Source organism: Aethina tumida, chromosome 1 (assembly GCF_024364675.1).
Source record: "Aethina tumida isolate Nest 87 chromosome 1, icAetTumi1.1, whole genome shotgun sequence".
In the NCBI taxonomy this organism is placed as follows: Eukaryota; Metazoa; Arthropoda; class Insecta; order Coleoptera; family Nitidulidae; genus Aethina; species Aethina tumida.
In genome coordinates this window covers 64673855-64694664 of record NC_065435.1, presented here as the reverse complement: position 1 = coordinate 64694664, position 20810 = coordinate 64673855, and the positions used below count along the sequence as shown (strand labels likewise).

Sequence of the window (20810 nt, the reverse complement as noted above, 5' to 3'; positions counted from 1 at the left end):
TTTATTTGATGATAAAACCTTTGGGAAAACATATGAATAAGGAAAAGCTGGACAAAATGTTTAGCCATATATTTTTATAGAATGTACATAGTACAATACAGTGCTAGCTATCTACGCAAAATGACCTGTCAGTAGATCTATAAGCCTGACAATTAAGTAGTTCTTAAACCTATCTTAATTTAGAATTAGTATAATAATAGAAAAGGACAATATGTTACAAATATGATATACAATAGACTTCAGTCATATTAAATAATATTAACCATTCACATATAAGACTTTAGTATCATACATATTTTTGAAAGGTTAACTTTCTGAAAACCACTTCGTCACCTGAAGAGAAAAATACACAAAACATTTAGACAACATCTACAGTAAGATGTCACGTTTCTTAATCGTTTACGTGAAAGTGGGAGTTATACATTTTTCCTCACTGCACACTGAAAGGCCGTATACCATTCACTCGATAATTGAGGCAACCCATCCGAGTCTTCAGGATTTATTTTTAATCGAGCGATCGTATTTTCTCAGTGGGTATGGGAAATATGTTTGTGACAGTATTATTCGTTAGAGCATTAATCATAACTACAATTGTGAGAAAAATAATATATTTACCTAACAAAGGTTAATAATAAATACACAAAAATACTTCCACATATCAACGGAGAGAATATACAAGTTTGACACAAGAGATTACTAATGAACAAAATTTCCTAAAATCAGGCAAATCTCATTTTCACCACATCGTTGTACCAAGAGAATTTAAACAACTGGCAAGAAAATAATCATCCACTAAAATTTTATATGTATATTTCAGTCAACATAAGAAAATGGTATAAAAAACAATTACTCTATTCCTTAAATATTATTAATTATCTATTGGATAATATTTACCTAGCTAAGTTTATTCTTTTTAACTGTAGAGTATGGCACCATTCAAAAAAATCTGCACATTATTGTACCTATACAGTTCATATAAACAGAGGCGGGTCAAAAGTGCGAAACGGTATCGTAGTTTTTGAACGCCGCTTTGAAATCGTGAAATCATATTCTGAAAGCTCTCGGTTATTTTCTTTTGCCATATATTTACAAAATTACACACATAAAATACAACCATATCAAACAAACTCTTGTCCAAATTATCAAAACCAATTTGCTTCATAAATACTGATATTTTACAAGTAGCCCATCCGAACGGCGGGCTCAATTTGTTGTCGCCTAAACTCCTGCATTGAATTTTAATTACTCCAAACATGCAGTAACACATTCAATAAACTATCACACAGTTTCAATATTTACAAATGGATTGTTGGTACAAGTTCCAAATCAACAGAAACCAAATTGGAAAATTGGTAATTAACATACTGAAGTTGTGTTAAACGTAAAGGAGTACTACTACAAAGAAATAAAATTATAAAAAAATGAATAACCAGATATTGGGCTTCTGATGTTAGGGACAATGGACCAACATGTTAAAGCTATATTCGCTAATACGTAAAAAATGTCACAGCTGCAACTGACCATAACCACTTGTTTCAACTATCACAAAAAAATGGTGTTCAGTAATGGGGGATTGTGGCATTTCACAAAATATTTATCATCAAATATTATATATATGTGATGTTTTCCACGGTAAATTGAGCTGAGTATTTGTTTTTGCTCACATATAGGCAGTTTGTGATCAGCTGCAACAGGTTATATAATAACTAAAACAAACCATAATCTAAATAAAATAAATAACTTTAGATGTAATGCATCGAGTTTTATTCGTGACCTTGATATACTGGATGTAAAGACAGAAATGAATGCAAAATAAAAGGAAAGGATAGGATGTAACTTAAATTTTAATTGATATACAATTTGTTTTCATTAATAAACACCAAAATTTGTAATGAACAGATGACGTACATGCGCAATTACAATACAAAGTGACGGATAAATACCCGTGCATAGAAAAATTAATAATAATTATATAAACAACTTTTAATTGCGTGGAAAATTAACTAAAAATAAACAGAAACACATTTAAAAATGCTAACATTTAGTCATGTACAAAACAGATACAGTAATTTGAGCGGACCACCTACTCAAAATATTTTTTTTGGGCATAAAACTGACCAATTACATTTTGAAATATTGCCAGGGTTTTACGTGCAAGATGATTAAAAATTTTAATATCGTTAAAAATTAAATTGGAGATTATACACACAAAACTGAGATTCATATTAGGTACGAAATAAAAACTACATCACCAAAAATAAAAAAATATGATTCAATATATACAAATTTTTGAAACTAGATGGTAGGTTTCTCAGGTAAATAAATAACGATATTTACTTAGTAAAGGGCACATGGAAAATTAAAAAATTGTATTCTTAGATAATGCCATTAATAAATAATCTAAAGTATAATAAATAACAAGTTACAACAAATAAAGGAGGGAGACTGGGGGCCAAAATGGAAAGACTACCATCAGTTCATGATGTTCTCCAGTGCAAAATTTTAAATTAAATAAACAATTTTTAAGGCTTTCGCAGTTTGTTTATGTTATGCAATAAGTTACCAGTTTAAACAGCGTCACACTGAGTCTTGTTTCTCACTTTTCACACTAATGGCATTTTATGATCTTAAACTATCACTGAGTGTTTAACACAACTACACCATAATAATCCTAAGAGCAGCTATGCCAATGAGGACCGTGTGCCAAAAATTGAAATTCAGTATTTTGCGGTTTAAACTTGAAAGTTATTGTATAGTTAGATAAACAGTTTCAAAAATGGAAGCGCAAGTGTTTTGATTGTCTAACCCTAGAAAATGGTGTAAACTCAGTCAGTGCTAGTTTCATTAGATGATATTGCTAAGCTATGCAATTATTTATATTTTATATATAGGTAATTTTTTAAATTGAAACACCAATATTAATAAACATGAGCACAGACACTTGTGCAAAAAAACTAATACCGACACGTCATGAATTTCAGTAAGTCACAGTCCAATTTTCTGGGTAATGGGGGAACACCTCACTCTCACACATTATGAGTACGTTTTTAGCACTTATTTTTTGAACACACTAATATTTGTCGCCGTTTATTTAATCCAGGATGAGACACAGGTCCTTTCGTTTCTCGTTAGTCACGACATGATGTCGATCATGAACGAACCGCTGGCTTGAGTCTCCCTCCATCGGTTCCATTAATTCACCATTAAGGTGTGCGATTCCATGGGTGCTGCGGAATCGTACAAGGTGTCCGTATCCTGGGTAGGCTCGCCCTGAAGCTGGCACTGATTCGTTAATGTACCAGCACCACAATCACAGAAAAATCTGAAAGTAAATAATTGATATAAACATTTGTAAATGTTTTATATTAAATTTTAGCAGATAATTTATTTAGATAAATAGGAATTATCTTGATTTTTTGTAGTTGCATATATTCTTTCTTCAATTTTATTGTTGCAGCAAATAAAATTTATATTTATAAATGGGAAACAAGAAAAGAATATATAAAACCAAGATAAACCAAGGAAAAGCTTATAAATACGCAAGAAATTCAAATTAGGGAAATAGTAAAGGAACCAATAATACATAAATAAATAAAGTTAGTGGGAATGTGAATAGAACAAGACAAATTAGAGAACAAATATTCAAAGAACTGTTATCAAAAAAGCAGATCAAAATCTGGGCCGACGCAGTTTATGAAAGAAAACCACTTCTAGGGTGTTCTGTTTCCACTGTTAGCCCAGCAACAGAGGAAGTTTCAAAGGAAGAAAGTAGTATAAACAAGTTAGATTATTTGGTGATGTAGGATAGTTAATAAGCTTTCCAGGAATTGAAAATATTAGAGTAAAACTAGAATAAGAAAATAAAAAAATATTAGGTACCTGGTGAAGAATTTTATAAACGAATCTACATTTAGACAAAGGAATAATTCATCAGAAAATCAATGTGAATACAACAGAAAAAGTGGAATTTCTGAAAGAGTTAATGAAACTTTTATCGACTTATTTATTTAATGAAAAGAAATCCTGGACCGGAGCAAATGCCTTCCAAAATTTTAAGAATATGGCAGTGTTTGGTCGCATTTTGAAACATGACATTAAGAAAAGCCAGATTTGAAATATGAAAGAAGAAAATAAAACAGTGTATATTATTCTGAAGATGTACAAGGATATAATATTTATCACTAGTAGTTGTAGTAGTACTTATTTTTGTGATGCTGAAAACAAGGGAAATTCAGTCGGGAACTGTTTCAACGATGAATTTGAGTATACTACTTATTTACAATAGATTAGGAAACAAAAATATAGACATATCAGGTGACCAAAATTTTGAATATTTATAATAAGTTTTGAACACAATTTACGAGAGAAACAACAGAGTGCCAATAGTATAAACGAGATAGATAGATTGTAATGTAAAAAACATCATCTGGGGATGTCAAGAAATTCAAAATGTTAGAGAAAAATCAAAAGGACAAAATAAATAATGAGTAATCTAGAAAATTTGTTAATAAATCTTAAATTGAATAAACGACAGAATTTACGAAAAAAAATCACTTGAAAGATTCTGAAACAGCCAGAGTGACAGCAGTATAAACGAGTTAAATATAGACTAATTGTAACGTAACAATCATAATTTTGAAATTATACCTTTAACCAGAGAAGGTATTTTATTATTCGACTTCATTGATTCATTTTTGACATTCAACTTACCTATCGTGTCTGATGAACTCAACATCGTGTCCCGCATGACAGGTCTTGATGCAGTTCACACAGATCGCATTACGATCCGTGGTATTGCACGTCTGGCAACGGTAAAAATCGTGCATCGGAAAAGATGTGTAGGACGAGATCTTATACAGGCACTGGCCATTTGCCACGGCTTTTTCAACAGCGTCTTGATTGCTGGAACAACGATTAACTTTAGCAAATCTGTTTAAAATAAAAATTAAGAGAGCGCATACCTGAAAATTTTGTTGCCCCTAACTATGGGCTGGACGCCGGAAGCGAGGCACAGACCGCCGAAGCGATTGTTGAAAATCTGATTGAACTCCAAGGTGGCGGTTGCATTGTTTGTAATTTCAACGCCGGCTGCCAAACCATCGAAAATCCTATTCCGTCTCAGAATGGGGTGCGATTGTGTCGAAATCAACACTCCAGCTTGAGCATTCCTAAATATATCGTTTTCCTCGAGGACACCCTGCAAGAGATAATAAATTTTTCCTTTATATGAGGTTCCGAAATATTACCGTGTAGAAAACGTACCTTGCCTCCGTTGAAAATACATATGCCGCCGTCACGACCATCGAAGATCTTGTTACGTTTCAGCGTTGGATTCGAATCGGTTTTAATCCAAACACCAGCCATGGCGTTGTCGAAAATCTCGTTCTGCTCAAGCAGTCCGAGGCCGCCGTTATAGACGAGAACACCACCGTTCTGGCCACCCCAGATCTTATTGCCCCTGATCACCGGGTTACTACCAGTACGTATCTGCACGCCCGAGTACAGATGATTGAAGATGTCATTGTCTTCCAACTTACCATGGCCATTATCGTAAAAGTATACGCCAACCTGAAATATCGATATTTTCCACATTATATGTATATATTAGATATTTTAATTTATATAATACAGTTAGTTAGTTAGTTGCAGAGGCGCGTACAAATTCTTGAATTTATTTTATATTGTCTACAGAGACTAAATTATTATAAATTGTTTGTTTAATTTACATTTCGTTGGTGGTATTTATTTACCAAGCAAATTGTTAGAAAATCGTTAATTATACAATCTTTGAAGTAAAAAAAAAAATAAGAAACTAACTAAACATATCTTTAACAAATTTATAAATTTGACCATTTTTTACAATATATTCTCAGAAAATTTTTGTATAATACATTTACATATATGATACAAAGGCGTCACAGATAATTTATTTCATTCACGTTTTCAACAAACAAATTTTATATTCATACACACCCACTGAAAAATTGTGATTGCTAATTTTCAAACAAATTAACAGTGAAACATTAATTAATAATAAGTTTGTCAAAAAGTCAGCAAATCCTAGTTAGAAACCCTGCACATATTGCATTTTACTTCGTTTTAATCAAAAATGCATAATCGTATAATACCAATTTTGCCTAGAATTATTATAGTATGTATTATGTATTAAAAAAATATAAAATAAGATATTTTATGGGAAAAAAAACAATTACATAAAACCTTCTCAACACACCCTCTGTGGCGAGCTGCGCCATGAAAGCAATCAGTCTATTATCGATTCGCGTATCGATCGGTAGGGTGACAGTGTGCCCGCACTTTAATGAGAACAAATTAACATAAATTTTCTTATTAATATTTAAATATTTTATTACCAATTTAAGTTTCTAATCAAATAATTTTTTTAAACGATTTCAGTCATTACAAATTTATAGTCTTCCTGAGAATTGATTATAATTTTTTATTATTATTGAATGTATTCAAGCCATTAACAATATAAATAAATCGGTTTGTCGTTTGGCAATTACAATTTTTACAGAACAAAATAAAGAAAGTATTCCAGTATGAATTCTTCAGTTATGTAAAGTCAATAGTCGAAGAAGTGTGACAAATATATAAGAAGAACAAACAATTTACATTTTAGAATGTTTTTGTTAATTTTTTCACCGAATAAACTAAAGATAAAAGAAAACTTGATTTCACCTTAGAAACTTCAGCAAGAAATGATAATTATAAATAATATGATCTCAACTTATGAAAATGAAACCACGATAAGGCAATAAGGAAAATACATTAAAAGTAAACGTTGTTTATTACTAAAATGATGAAATGTTTTGGAATGATTAGGGTTTTCTTCTTCGAGGACAAGAATTATTCGATACCAAGTATTCAAAAATGTATTTATATCATATAGTATTTTATGTTCTATCATTAATCTAAACATTCTCTTTCAGCTTAAAATAAATTAAAGAGAACTGTGTTTTAGTATAACCGTATTTATTTCTCCTCCACTCTGATAAAATATTATTTACGAAGTTTAGAATTGCAAATAGGTAGAAAATACATTATGTAAACGGAAAATAGCAATGGGAACATCAATTTTTCGTATTTAGTTTTTATTTTTATTATTATCTACTTTAAATTTAATATTGAAGGCGTTTCTGTGAGGGAACATATTATAATACTTGAACTTTAGAATGGAAATGGCTATGTTTTAGCGACAAATCTAAGTATTGTTTGTTTAATTCTAATGGGATTTTATAAGTTGGACGTCCTATCGGTCAGAGATTAAACCCAAAATAAACTATTAACTACTGTAAGGACCCGCGGTAATTCACCATTAGTTTAGAGTTGGTTCTCAGCTCTGATGTAGGTCCATTACACAGAATAAATGGAGTGGTGGACAGATTTGTTTATACGGATACATTAAAGAACATTAAGCTGCCCTATATAGAAGATAATGCGCCTCTATTATGTAGTTTCTAGCGAAACAACGATGCCGAACGCAGATAAGGCCTCATTCAAAATTATTTTAAAAGCGGACAAAATTCCAGTAATTAAATGACTTCACTAATCACCGGACCTCTGTGACGTTGATGATCAGAATTTTAAAATGTTTTAGTTTTACTATGAAAATCTAATTGTCTCAATTTTTGATAAGGTGTAATATTTAGTTAGATTGTTTAATTTACAGCAAAAATAACTTTTTTACAGGCAATTTTGATCAGATAGATATGAAAATCGTTGTTAAAAAAATAATAATTCCAATATCCCAAGTTTTATTTTAATCGTTAGTTCAATAATAACAAGCATTTCGAAACTTAGTAGACCAAGATCGGATAATAAACTACTTGAACTACGTTTTATAGAAATCAACGACAGTCGGACATCATTTACTCATCCCTGAAGCTTTTGAAGCTCTTTTTTTGTTTGAGTCAGTTGTTGGTGAAATCTTTTATCTTATTCATCGCTATGACCACCTAGATTTTCTTCGAACAAAACCAAATCTCTGGAGAGAAAACAGATATTTGAACTTGTAAATTCAAATTGAATATTTTGGTAAGATTATGTCTTAAAATGAATGAGAATTAATTGAAATGTTGCGTGTCAGTCGCGTTGTAGCAATGTTTTTTCACATAATTCATTTTCATTTTCACATATTTTGTTTACACAGTTAATATGAATGAAAAATATCCAAATTTAGCAATAAACTTATTCAGTGCTTTCTTTTGTCAGTACTGTATGTTTATTTAATTTTCATTTTCCATTTGTGTGCCTGCACTCAAACTACCAATTACTATGGTAAGAATTCAGATATATCTTTGACGTACTGGACAGTACAAAATCACGAATATGATGACTGTTAAATTTTTATATAATATTCGTCACTATCAATGTTATTGCTTGTCTTGTTTTCAACAAGTCTATTCAGTACATTTATCCAATTTCTCAACACATCAATCTGTGTTAATACAATAAACACTACAGCTTATAAATTTAAATAGAAACGAAATACTCACTTGCTTTCCACTATGTATCCGATTGCGCCTAAGAACGGGCGTACTACCCGTCGTGATCCAAACACCGGCGAGCGTATTCGCATACACTTCGTTCTCTTCGATGAGACCTTGGCCCTTCTCATGAACATAAATACCGCCATGCTGCCCATGATGGATCTTGTTGTGGCGCACGATCGGATCACTGTTAGTCCGTATCTGGATGCCGGCGAGGGCGTTGCCGTAGATATTGTTGTGCTCAATGAGACCGCGGCCCTCGCCGAATATGTAGACGCCACCCTGATGTCCGTTGTATATTTCGTTCCGTCGGATGGTCGGGTTACTGTTCGAGGTAATCCACACCCCGGCGAAGTTGTTCGAGTGAATCTTGTTATCGATAAATTGGCCGAGACCGTTCTCGTGCACGTAGATGCCGCCCGTCTGTCCGTGGTGGATTTCGCAGTGCACCACTGTCGGATTTGCGCCGGCCTTCACCTCGAAACCGGCGATCCTGTTGTTGTGGATGTCGTTCTGCTCAAAGTAGCCCTGTAGAACGTGCACCAATGGCAATTAGACAATCAGCGAATGTCATCATGTACATAAATTAATAAAGCTTCTCTAGCCACATCAGACAAATGACGAGAGAATTATAGTCTTTGGATGTGAATTTTATTAATAATTCAAAGTAGTCAGTTCTGATAATCAAATTTAGCAATTATATTGTCTTAGGAATGAAACACATTGACATCGACACCGACGGTCCAAATATTCCACCATCGACTTCGCCATCTGCCAACCGTCATCAGATTGACAACATTTTACATGACTTTTATATGCATATTTTCTACTTAATTAATATTTATTGCTCAATTTTTGATTAATTTAATTAAGTTTTAAAACTTGTTTTGCGAATCTTAAATCATTAAATTTCATTTTATAATATTTTATAAAAATATTATAAAATGAAATTCATTCATTTTATAATATTTTATAAAAATATTATAAAATGAAATTCGATTAACATTCGATGTGTGTATTTCTCTTTCACAAAAACCTTCTGATACATAAATAATGGAGAACGTATTATTTGTTAATTTTTATTTTTGTATTCGATTATGCTTGTGTTACCAATTAAAATGCCCTTAGTAATGTATATAGAAAATAAAGAATTTTAGTAAAATTTGTATAATTTATAATATTTTGTTATTGTCAAATCATTTACATTTAAATAATAACTAAACTATATCTAATTTAAACATATCGAAACCGTGTTTCATCGACATTGGCAATCGACTGATAAATAAAACATTGTTATCGCCATCGGCCGATGGAAAGAATTTGCCATCGGTCGAGCCCTAGTTACAATATTAATAACTATTTATGGTATCCCATAACTAATATCAAAACAAATATTTTAAAAACTTAGAAAATTATTTATAAGACATATTTTTTTTTCTACTAAAATGGTAGACATACAACATTTTCACAAATGATTATGATATTCTAAGGAGTAAAAGAAGTTTTAATAAAAGTAATGTCTTTACAAGGTACATAACATTAATCTACAACAAAATAATATTCAAAATTTAATTTCTAAAGTTAAAAAATCCCTTTCACAAAATATTATCCACAAGATTGGTTTAACTAGTTTACTTTCTTGTATTTCAAATATTAACTGTTGAATCGCAACAGTTCTGCGTCATAATTAAAGTAAATAACCATGAAATTTTAGTTATGAGACACCCTGAAATGTTCCAACGCACACCAATATCGAATATTAAAGTAGAAAAGTACTGACCAGTCCGTTGTCGAAAGTGAAGATGCCGACGTCACGCCCGTGGTGAATGTGATTGCGACGCATGATGGGATTGGCGTAGTTCTTCACCCAGATGCCAGCCAGAGCATTCCGACTGATCTCGTTGTCTTCATAAGTGCCCTGCGCATAGTCCGTCACATACAAGCCGACGTTCTCACAGTCGCTGATATCACAGTGCCGAATAACTGGGTTGGCGCCTACGCCAGTCACACATACTGCCGCTCCCACTGTAAACAATTTATAGAACCATTTAAAAATGTGAATACATAAATGATTTGGTGTTGATGCATCACCAAAATAAAAATGTCAAGTAGTTCTATTTGTTGAAGTTAAACAACGTGTTTCAATACGAGTCCCAAATGGGTCACTTCTTTTTTTAGATATTTTGGGTAAAGAATATTTTCAGTTTAAAGAACTAGTAAATGCTAATAAAATTAATTCCATAGAAGTTGAATAAAAACAACATTTTTGTAAAAACATAAAAAGTGTGAACTAAAATATATAAATCTGTATCAAACGTATAAATGTGCCTCTAGAGAAATAAATTTCGAATTAAAAAGATATGGCAGCACCGATAGTAATTTAGATTGACAATTAAATTGTGTTATAATTTAAAAAATAACGAGTTCCCTTAATAAACTCATTTCAGGTTGACAAAATATTATATTTATTTCAAATACAGCTGGAGTCACATTATTCTGATGCTATGCCACGCGAGGCCATCCTACACAATGTCAGATGAATTTGACATGGAGTATTTCATCAGTAAGGGGCACGCAGCAGTGCAGCATCCACTAATATTAATGAAAATGTTTCAATATCTGATAACTGAAGAGACATATAATTAGAAATATTTCTGTAACAACCAAATCAAACTTAATAATATTGTGAACGAAAAACTAATATGAAAAATGCAACATTTTTCTAAAATCTATAGTATTCATAAAACGTAGTGTTGATACGAATTTTTAAATGTTGAAAAACGAAGATTTGTTCAAAAACTCAATTTCTAATTTTAATTTTATTATTTATCTGTGATAATCTATTTAGAATGTCTATTATTCCCAAATTCCATTGATAAATAACATTTAACGCCTTCTGTTTCCTAAACTCTATACAGGATTTTCATAACTGTTGGTTTACAAATTGGGTCTTCATTATATCTGTTTTACACAAACACCAATTTCAACGTTTAAATTATTGGCAACAATTTGCACCAGTTTTCGCCAGTATGGGCAACATGTTTATTTTTATGTTAGGTTATTTTAGTACACGTAACTTGAATATGTGTGTAAACAAATATCGTTCATCAGTTGGTAGTATCAAAAGTTACTAGAAAATATGCGAAAAATAGAACTTAGTTCTATATTCTAGCAATAAATTGCCCATTTCTGTATTAAATGTAGCAATAAATTGAAGGTCTCATAATTGGACAATTAGTTTCACTTCAAACCAACAAAACAATTTTTTCATTTGTATTCAAAATAAACTTATGTAGATTAAAATTTAAGAATTAAATTTATTCCTTTATAAATCAATAACAGCAAGATGATTATAATATACGCAATTACTTCAAGAACTCCAAACATGCGAAAATATGTAGAAGTATCCATTAAGAAAGTATTTCATGACAAGTTGTTGAGTAACAGTGTATAATATTAAATACCTATTATTTATAAGTAACATTTACAATTAGTACTTGAACAAACCCATACAATACTTAACGACCCCCCGTGGTTCAATAAATTGCAAGCAACCTTGAAATCTATTAAACATATTTGATGTTAATTGAATCCAGAAATCCATTAACAAGTGTATGGATCCTATTAGATTAAACTCTACAATTTTTATATCAAGATTTTGATAAATATCGACTCTTGCAAACTCCTTTAGGTAAAATAAGGAATTAATAAAATAAATAAAATTATTATACACTAAAATTTAAAAAAATGGTCTTGGAATCCAAGTCGACTACTTACCCACAGACGTGCTCCGAATTATGCAGTGATCTATAGTAGGACTGCAGTTCTCGCCCACCTCAAGACAATAATGCTTGTGATGAGGCACCGTCGATGTGACGTCCGGCGAGAATTTGAGAGTTAGGTGACCCGCATACGCGTTCTTGGCCCCCTCCACGAACATTACCGTTGATTCCGACTCCCGTTCGAGTATGACGCTCTCCGCCACGTTGCCCGGAGCCGCACCTATCAACGCGATATCCGAGTCGATTACCAAGAATTCGCCGCGGTAAGTGCCGCCATGCAAGAATATTAGAGCGCCGTTACCGCCGCCACCGCCTCCCACTTGCGTTTGTCCGGTGTTACCGGCCGCGGAGGGGGCCGCGGCGGCGGGATTCGCAGCGCCACCGTCGCCCGAGTGGTTGCTGCATGAGCCGGACATCGAGCCGGTGGTGCTGTTGGCGCTGTTGCGGTCGTCGGCGTAGTCGAGCGCGCCCTGTACCGTGTTGAAGTAAATCAGGTTGCGACCTTTCAAGTTAACATCCTGGTATCCTAGCCTGTAATTAAATGGATCCGTTTTAATCACGTGTATTACATAAGCAATATATTTGTTTTTTCTGCGAAAAATTAATCTCCCATTAGGGAAATATACAAGAATGTGCCATTTGAAAATGTTTGTTTTTGCATACTATTCTACTCTTTCTAAACTCCCAGATAAGTTTTCGGCATTTATTTCTTAACGCTCTGTATAAAGTGCTCAAAGATTCGTTAATTAACTTTTTTTTAAAATTGATCATACTATTAATGTATGATGAATAATTTTATGTATAAATAATGATAAAAAATAGAATATTTGTTATGTGATACACTTATTTAAATGTTTTGTTGATTATTAATTTTATTATTTGATAAAACATTAGTTATTTTAAATAGATTTTCTAATTAGATAACAGAAAAAATGTAATATTAATATCCTAAGTTTTAACCTAGTGCCATTTTACTACTTGTTACTGTTGATAATATATCATACAAAGACGATGTTTAAAATTTTTATATTCATATTTATAAATAAATTTATTTATTTACAAAACATTTATCAAAAAGATCCTCGGAACAATTGTTTATATAAGATAAAACTATAGCACCATGCGTGAGTATCAACTACACTTAAAGAAACTATTCAAATCAGAAACTCATATTTTTTCTGTTATGTTATTAATTCATCAAACAATTATAAAATACAAACAATTATTCCTGTATACTAACGAAAAATAACTAGAAATATATGAATTACTTCATATATCTCCAAAGTTCTGAAAACCAAAGGAAATAAATGAAATCTTATTGAGTTAAATCGGGTTAGTATTGACACAGAAGATTAAGTGGATCAAATAGGCTGCTACTTTGGAAATTCACAAGTAACAAGAACATATATAAAATTCTCAAACAATTTTATGTAAAATAAACTTCTAGCAATGTGAAATTTCAGTCTTGTATACTAATCAAATCAAAATCTTAAGTATATTTTCCAAATTATATTAGTTTATCAGATAACTATAAAAGCCAAACTAATTAGAGTATGCAATTACTATTGTTGACTTTGACTAACCCAAAAATTCCTAGGAAAATGTGAAAGATAATCACATCATATTTATTTGAATTAAAATTTACTTAAAACACAAGCAAGAAGTCATTAACAAACACAAAATCAAACTAACTTATTAATATAAGGTTTATTTACCTCACGTGGATGCCCCTGTACAATTGTCTGAACGACTCCTTCCAGGGATTGCCCAACTCAGACTCCTCAGGACTGACGAATTCAAACCGACACGGTGCTGGATTGAAAAGGGGCAAATCGAACTCGTAAACGCTCTGATAGAGACGTTTCCACAATTCTGGGTCGTTGGCGATTGCTTGGAATCGCTTGCACACCTGACTTACGCGACATAAGTCCTGTTCCAACAGATAGCTGAATATGGTCAGCAGCACCTCATCAGGCAACTCGTACTGTAGGTAGTGAGCTGCACTGTTTGTGCAGTCTAAAAGAAATAAATTAATTTAATGAATACCAAATGTAGAAGTTTAAATTCATACTGATGTAACATACGTGTTAAAAATATTTTTCTATTACAATACACAAAAAAAACTCACTCTCATAGGAAGATGAGCACGTCCTGCGTGGACGTTTGCGCGCCGGTAACATTGAGCACGAGTAGCCCTGAGCGGGTGCCGTCGGCGTTGCCGGTGATGTGGGCGAACCCGCTGTCGCGGCGCTCGTACTCGGTCCCGGTCCGCCGGCTCCCGCGCCTCCTCCGCCGCCTGCGCCGCCGCCTCCGTCGTGATGGGGCGATTTACGCCGCAGGTCGTAGGGCGAGTGATGGGCGGGTACGGCCCCGCCGCTGGTGCTGGCGCCTGGCTGGGCCGGAGCTTGTGACGGGCCGGGTGCGGCTGCTGATGGTGCGGGTATGTTGACGTTGGGCTGCATAGGACAAGAGGGCTCACATGGTTCTGGAATTATACATAATTTTAACTCATCAAAATTTTAAATGAAAATTAGTTTGGGTTTTGTCACTTTGTGTTGGAAATATTAACTGGAATGCCGTTTTGTTGTTTTTCACGTTAAAACTGCTACTACAATATAAATTATTTTTAACAAATAATTTAATTTCCATAATTAAGAATATCTATTTTTACTTGGCACCTCTTATAAAACAAAAATTTCTTTTATTAATTAATGATAATTTAAACACCAATATTTTTCTGTATCCAAAATTATTTTTCCACAATTGAATTGTATCCATTTTTGCTCAGTACCCTCTTATAAAACACGTATTTCTTATTATTTATTAAAGGTCGCAAATGTAATTCATTATAAGCATAAGTAAATAATTCAAAATAATAGAAAGGACTTTTAGCTATAACAGTTTATTCAGAATCAATTTACATAATAATTACAATAATTTCAATAAAATACCTAATACAAAATATACGTGCCCAATGTTGTCTTAGTTTTTTTATATGCGTCTAGAAATAACTGTACTAAATAAATTCAACCTTGAGAGCACCTTTGATTAAAATTTCTCTTGGAAGTAATACCGATTTTTGATTATTGATACATAAACAAGTAAGCACACATACACAATATAATCCTCAACGTGACTGCTCAATAATATCAAAATTTGATTTGATTTATTTAATTTTTTTGTTGCTCTCTCAAGTTTAATATAATTTAATATATATTTAATAACTAATATTTAAAGCACATTTCTGATACCAAGGTTTATAAGGTATCATGTAGGATCATGAAAGCTAAAATGTGAATTTTGTGCACGTTTATCTGGTACTAGGCTCTGTTATAAATATAACGTTGCGTCCTGCAATTGAACTTTGAAAAACAAGAGAACTGAAAGACAATATACATTATTGAGAATAATTTTATAAGAGTAAGAACTATAAAATAGAATATTAAATGTTTCATAAATTCTATTACATATTTTTAGATATATACATATATATTTTTATGTACTGAATATTCAAATATGCTAAAATCATTCATTACATTTATTTCAGGTAATTCACATATAAACAGGCAATTAACACAGTTACAAGAAGATATTAAATGAATTTTCCAAAAACGTCATAAAATGCAATGTTTTAATTATTAATTATATGTGTCAATATCAGATTAAAATTTTAAACGTAAATTATACATTTAAAGTACACAAAAATAAAAAATGGTAACTAGGTAGTACATAATCTATTAATAGTTATTATATAACTATTTCACTTATTTTGTCTCAATTGGTACAATTTTAGTAGGTACCTATGTTATGCTTTGTTAGTACTGTAATTTTATGACATTAACATTGAAAATATTGCAATTTTGATGTGACTTTTTATATTACTTCATTTAAAAAGAAAATACAAAAATTACTTTCATTTGAAACTGATAAATAAAATTCCATAATACAAGTTAGACAATATTACAATAATTATTACAGGAAATGAATGAATCACATAAAATACATATGAAAATGCAGTAAATATTCATTAAAATATACAGTCTTCACTTCAACCAACGATTAAGAATAATTTTTCAAAATTAGTTGGCCTACTATCAACATTAATTTTTTTAACATGACTTACTTTGATATCCAGATCTCAAGATCATTTCAAATTAACGATTTTCACTGCAGTTCCGTCGTCTTACATAATACCATTATTTTAAATTCTTTTATCATATTACTTTAAATATTACTTTAAATTCACATTGATGTGTCTCTATAAATGTTTTTATTGGTACTTGCAATTGTGTTTTAAGGTTACTTTTCTTATGAAAAATTATGTATTTTAATTGTAACTAAAATTTTTCACATGCATGTATACAATGAATATTCATTCAGAGGCCCTTAAAATTTGTCCCATCCTGTATATAATGAATACATACAGCCTTGAACTAAGTGATATTAAAAAGTTTCACTGCTAAAGTACAGGTTGCATTTTACTGTTTTGAAATTATACATTAAATTTTTGTCTTATTAAAAAATCATGAATTACGGACAATTACCTAAAATTTGGCATCTTCAGAAATGTCTTTATAAAACACAACTACCAATTATTATTCACAATTATTCACCTGATTTATGTTTAATTTAAATGCTTATCAGTTCACAATATTTTGATGCGTCACAATCATTATTAATATCACTATAAGCCACTGTTTACGTTTGGAATAGATAAAACAATTAAATAACCAAAATAGGTAACATTTATCGGTGCCGACTCTCCAAATAAAAATTCTAACCATTTAATTTTTTGAATTTCAATACGTTTTTTTACACCGTATCTGTTAGTCTGCATAAACACGGACAATACACAGTAATTCTGGATCTGAAGGAATTTCGGGTTTTCGGTTTAGGATATTGGCGGCGTAAAAAAGTCGTCGACAACCATTTATCGATAACATTCCAGATGGTCTTGTACCGATTTAGCCGCATTTGAGAACGTTTATCGGCCATACAGTCTAGCCCTGTTATTTTTATGTAGATACATTTACAAGATGACATTTCCAAAGATGACAAACCTGCATCTGGATATTCAGCCAAAAGTTTCACTCGGGGCTTACAGAAACGCCACGGGCCAACGTTCGTGGCGATTTTGTGGGCCTCGATACGGATATGTGTACGATTGACACCATAAAAAATGAATCGGGGTCGGACCTCATCAAACGTCTTTCGCACTTACCAGAAGTTGTTCTTGACGGTGTCGGTATCCTGTTCGCTCCTTTCCTGCGGGATCTGCGGACGTACGACCGCGAGGCCGTAAACGACGCGCTCGGCATTTTAACAAAACACACGCACTCCGAAAAACAGGTCCTAAACAAAGGAGAAACAGGCACTTGCACAGGCGGCCATTTTTTCGACGGTACAGTTCTGTGAGGTCCGTTGCGCTTGCGCGATGTCAAACTGTGAGGCCAATGGGTGCGCCTGGTCGATTCCACGTGACCCCAAAAATGTCAGAATGGAGCAACATTTCAATGTAATATTTAATTGTTTTGTTTCTTTTGGATTGTGTTTTTTTCTATCGCTATTGTACATAGGAAGTCTTCACATATGGAACAGTCAATTTCATAGGTAAGAGTTGTTTGTGTCAAAAAAATTTCAATTTGTCTGCACACACATACACATGCGTTCCATTCTCGCAGGCCGTCATTCGCTTATTAACTAACCGATTATGGCCAGTTGCTCCAATAACGACACACACGCACATAAAATTCATCAATTAATATCCGTGCAACTCTTCACGTCAGCGACAGTTTACTCTGTGGAAGTTGCTATTTTACGCGGCGCTTTGTCTAATTGTAAGATCGTGGGAATCAATGTCTTAGGACCGGATACAGTTTATAAATATTCACCCCGTATAATATGTGATGAGTAAATAACGTGAATTAATTAAAATTTAGAAAATGATTTTTAAAACAAACGATTATAATATTTGTTTCTCACCTCTTCATGTCAGTTAGAAGGGTAAAAATATGTGGTATTACTCATTCATGTTTCAGGGACCATCCATCCACAATCAAGAAACGATTCATCAGCGTATTTTTTATGTTATTTATAGGCCCTTATATAGCTTATTTGGGTCTTCATAAGGAATATCTTGAAAAGGTATCATAAACTACACTCCATGCATTTGTAGAATTTAACAGTTTTGTTTATCCTTGCAGCATTCTTTGTATGAAATTTTAGGACTTAAAACTAAAGGACTATGTCAAGCAACAGTGATGCCTCTATTTTTGACCATGATATTCTTCCTGGGTCCTATAGTGGTGGAGTTACATAGTGGACTTTCCAAATTATACACAGGTATCCATATTTCATTCAATCCTGTTTTAAACAACTTTAAACTGACACATTTTCAGAGCAGTCTTATTGGATATCCAATCTTACAAACCTAATATGGTTACGGAATCATATTGTGGCACCACTCTCTGAGGAATTCACATACAGGAGTTGCATGCTGCCACTGTTGTTACAGAGTTTTTCACCCACAACATCAGTCATACTCAGTCCCTTGTTATTTGGAGTAGGTAGGACAGTAGCAGTTGTAGAATAGTTTGTTGCAATGATACTTTAATTTTACATGTCTAATATTTTTTCTTTTGATCAACAAGCACACTTTCATCACCTTCATGAAAGAGTGAAATATGGACTGGATTTGAAGACGGCTCTAATGATATCTTGTAGGTATATAACATTCAAAATTTTACAGTTATGATGTGAATTTTTTTCAGGTTTCCAATTTGTGTATACAACACTTTTTGGTATATACTCGGCCTATCTCCTATTGCGAACCGGCCATTTCGCATCCGTGTTTATCGTTCATGCGTTTTGCAATCATATGGGCTTCCCGGACGTGACGGAAGTTATGACGTATAAGATGAAGAAAAGAATTATTATTATAGCAGTATATATCCTTGGTGTTACACTTTGGGTCTTCTTGCTTAAGCCTCTGACTGAGCCAAAGTGGTATTTTAATGACAATCCGTGGTATATTTTAACAGAGAGTCATACACACAGGTAACAGTGTTTTAGTTTAGATCTTAAAACCGTTACACTGCCGTTATTGCAGTTTTAAGGTTCCTTCCATTCGAAGATGATTCGTCCATAAGCCGCAACAATTATTGTCTAATAATAGTAATATTTAAATAATAAGTTTTTCACGTCACAAATTGAAAATGTATCTTTACAGTAGACCAATAATCACACTAACACAAGTTTTTAAAATACGTAGCAAATCAATTGATCATTTAAAATTCACATGCAAATTTTTTGTTGATGCAACCAAAAATAAAATATTCTTTTCTCTTGAAGGATAGAGGCCAAACAAATTGATGACGAGTGTTTGGCTCTGTTATTAATTCATGAATACTGATTATACAGCTATTGAAGAAAGATAATGCCAAATATACATATAGATATTGTTTAAATGTATATAGCAAAATAGCTCCAAATATTCAATTTATTTTATTCTAAATATATATTTAAGACTGAGATTTATATGAAAATAATTTCGTATCATAATTATTTTTAATTTGCACAGTTCCACCCCTCACAGCCTCTTGTATGTTGAGCTTCAATGACTGGCAAGTAGACCACATGACAATCGTCCACGGAATAACTATAATTAACATATTTATTCAATAAATGATTACGGTGTTGCTATAAGAGTTTATTTAAAGCTTCTATCTGCCATTTTATGTTCTAATATTAAAAATATGAGGTCAAAAACTGAAACTAATCCAGGACATAAAATAAAATGCCTTAAATTACGTCTTTAGAATGTGTTGAAAATTCTTAATGAACGTGATTCCGCAAATTAATGGTTGCGAATATGTCGTGCATTATTTTTTTCTGAATCATTGGTGTATTTTTTTTTGTTTTCATTCACTAAGATTTTTTTAAATCTTTGTCAATAAAAACAAAAGATATCCACTGTTTTAACAAAGTAAATTACATATTACGTCCTCTTAAAGTTTGAGACACTTTAACACTGGATATTTTAAACCCTTGAATGTTGTTAATATCTAAATAGAAATAAACTTTATTTTTAAGTGTTCTTTTTATTTCAATCGACGAGAAGAGACTTTTTCTATATGTAGTAAAAGTGCTTGTGCTTATTAGAACCACGAAAATCACTTTTGTTATACAAAAATTTTTGTTAATCATATTAATTATAATTTAAGTAATAGTTACTGTAAAGATACATTATATGTCCGTGTGGAAGGTCCTTTTAATATGTTAATTTTACAACCAACGTATTTTTAAATGAATTGTTGATGAGATTGAAGTATATAATTAATTTATGAAAACATTGTTTAGTGTAATTAAAGATAAGTAATGTCGCAAATACAATAACATAAAGTCAATTAATAGTTTTTGTATATCTTAGATTTCAATAAACTGTTAAATATTAAAAAGTGTAATTATTGTTTCCAAGATTTTCAGCAAAGACAAAATAACGTAAATAAAACAGGAATTT

At 32.1% G+C, this 20810-nt stretch overlaps 2 protein-coding genes across 2 annotated transcripts; one reads left to right on the top strand and one right to left on the bottom strand.

Moving 5' to 3' along the window:
* Positions 1-54: 54 nt before the first annotated feature.
* Positions 55-17648, bottom strand: LOC109609222 (F-box only protein 11). The gene is made up of 10 exons (XM_049962132.1): positions 17514-17648; positions 14421-14777; positions 14008-14308; positions 12288-12823; positions 10291-10535; positions 8517-9038; positions 5263-5568; positions 4962-5197; positions 4711-4902; positions 55-3322 (listed from the first exon to the last, which is right to left on the bottom strand). The coding sequence occupies exons 1-10, from the start codon at positions 17608-17610 to the stop codon at positions 3193-3195; spliced, it is 2922 nt and encodes a 973-aa protein (XP_049818089.1). The 5' UTR covers positions 17611-17648; the 3' UTR covers positions 55-3192.
* A 5-nt stretch (positions 17649-17653) lies between these two features.
* Positions 17654-20742, top strand: LOC109609221 (CAAX prenyl protease 2). Its single transcript, XM_020025855.2, has 7 exons — positions 17654-17902; positions 18331-18436; positions 18496-18634; positions 18691-18858; positions 18943-19011; positions 19063-19348; positions 19401-20742. The coding sequence occupies exons 1-7, from the start codon at positions 17727-17729 to the stop codon at positions 19426-19428; spliced, it is 972 nt and encodes a 323-aa protein (XP_019881414.2). The 5' UTR covers positions 17654-17726; the 3' UTR covers positions 19429-20742.
* The last annotated feature ends 68 nt before the right edge of the window (positions 20743-20810 follow it).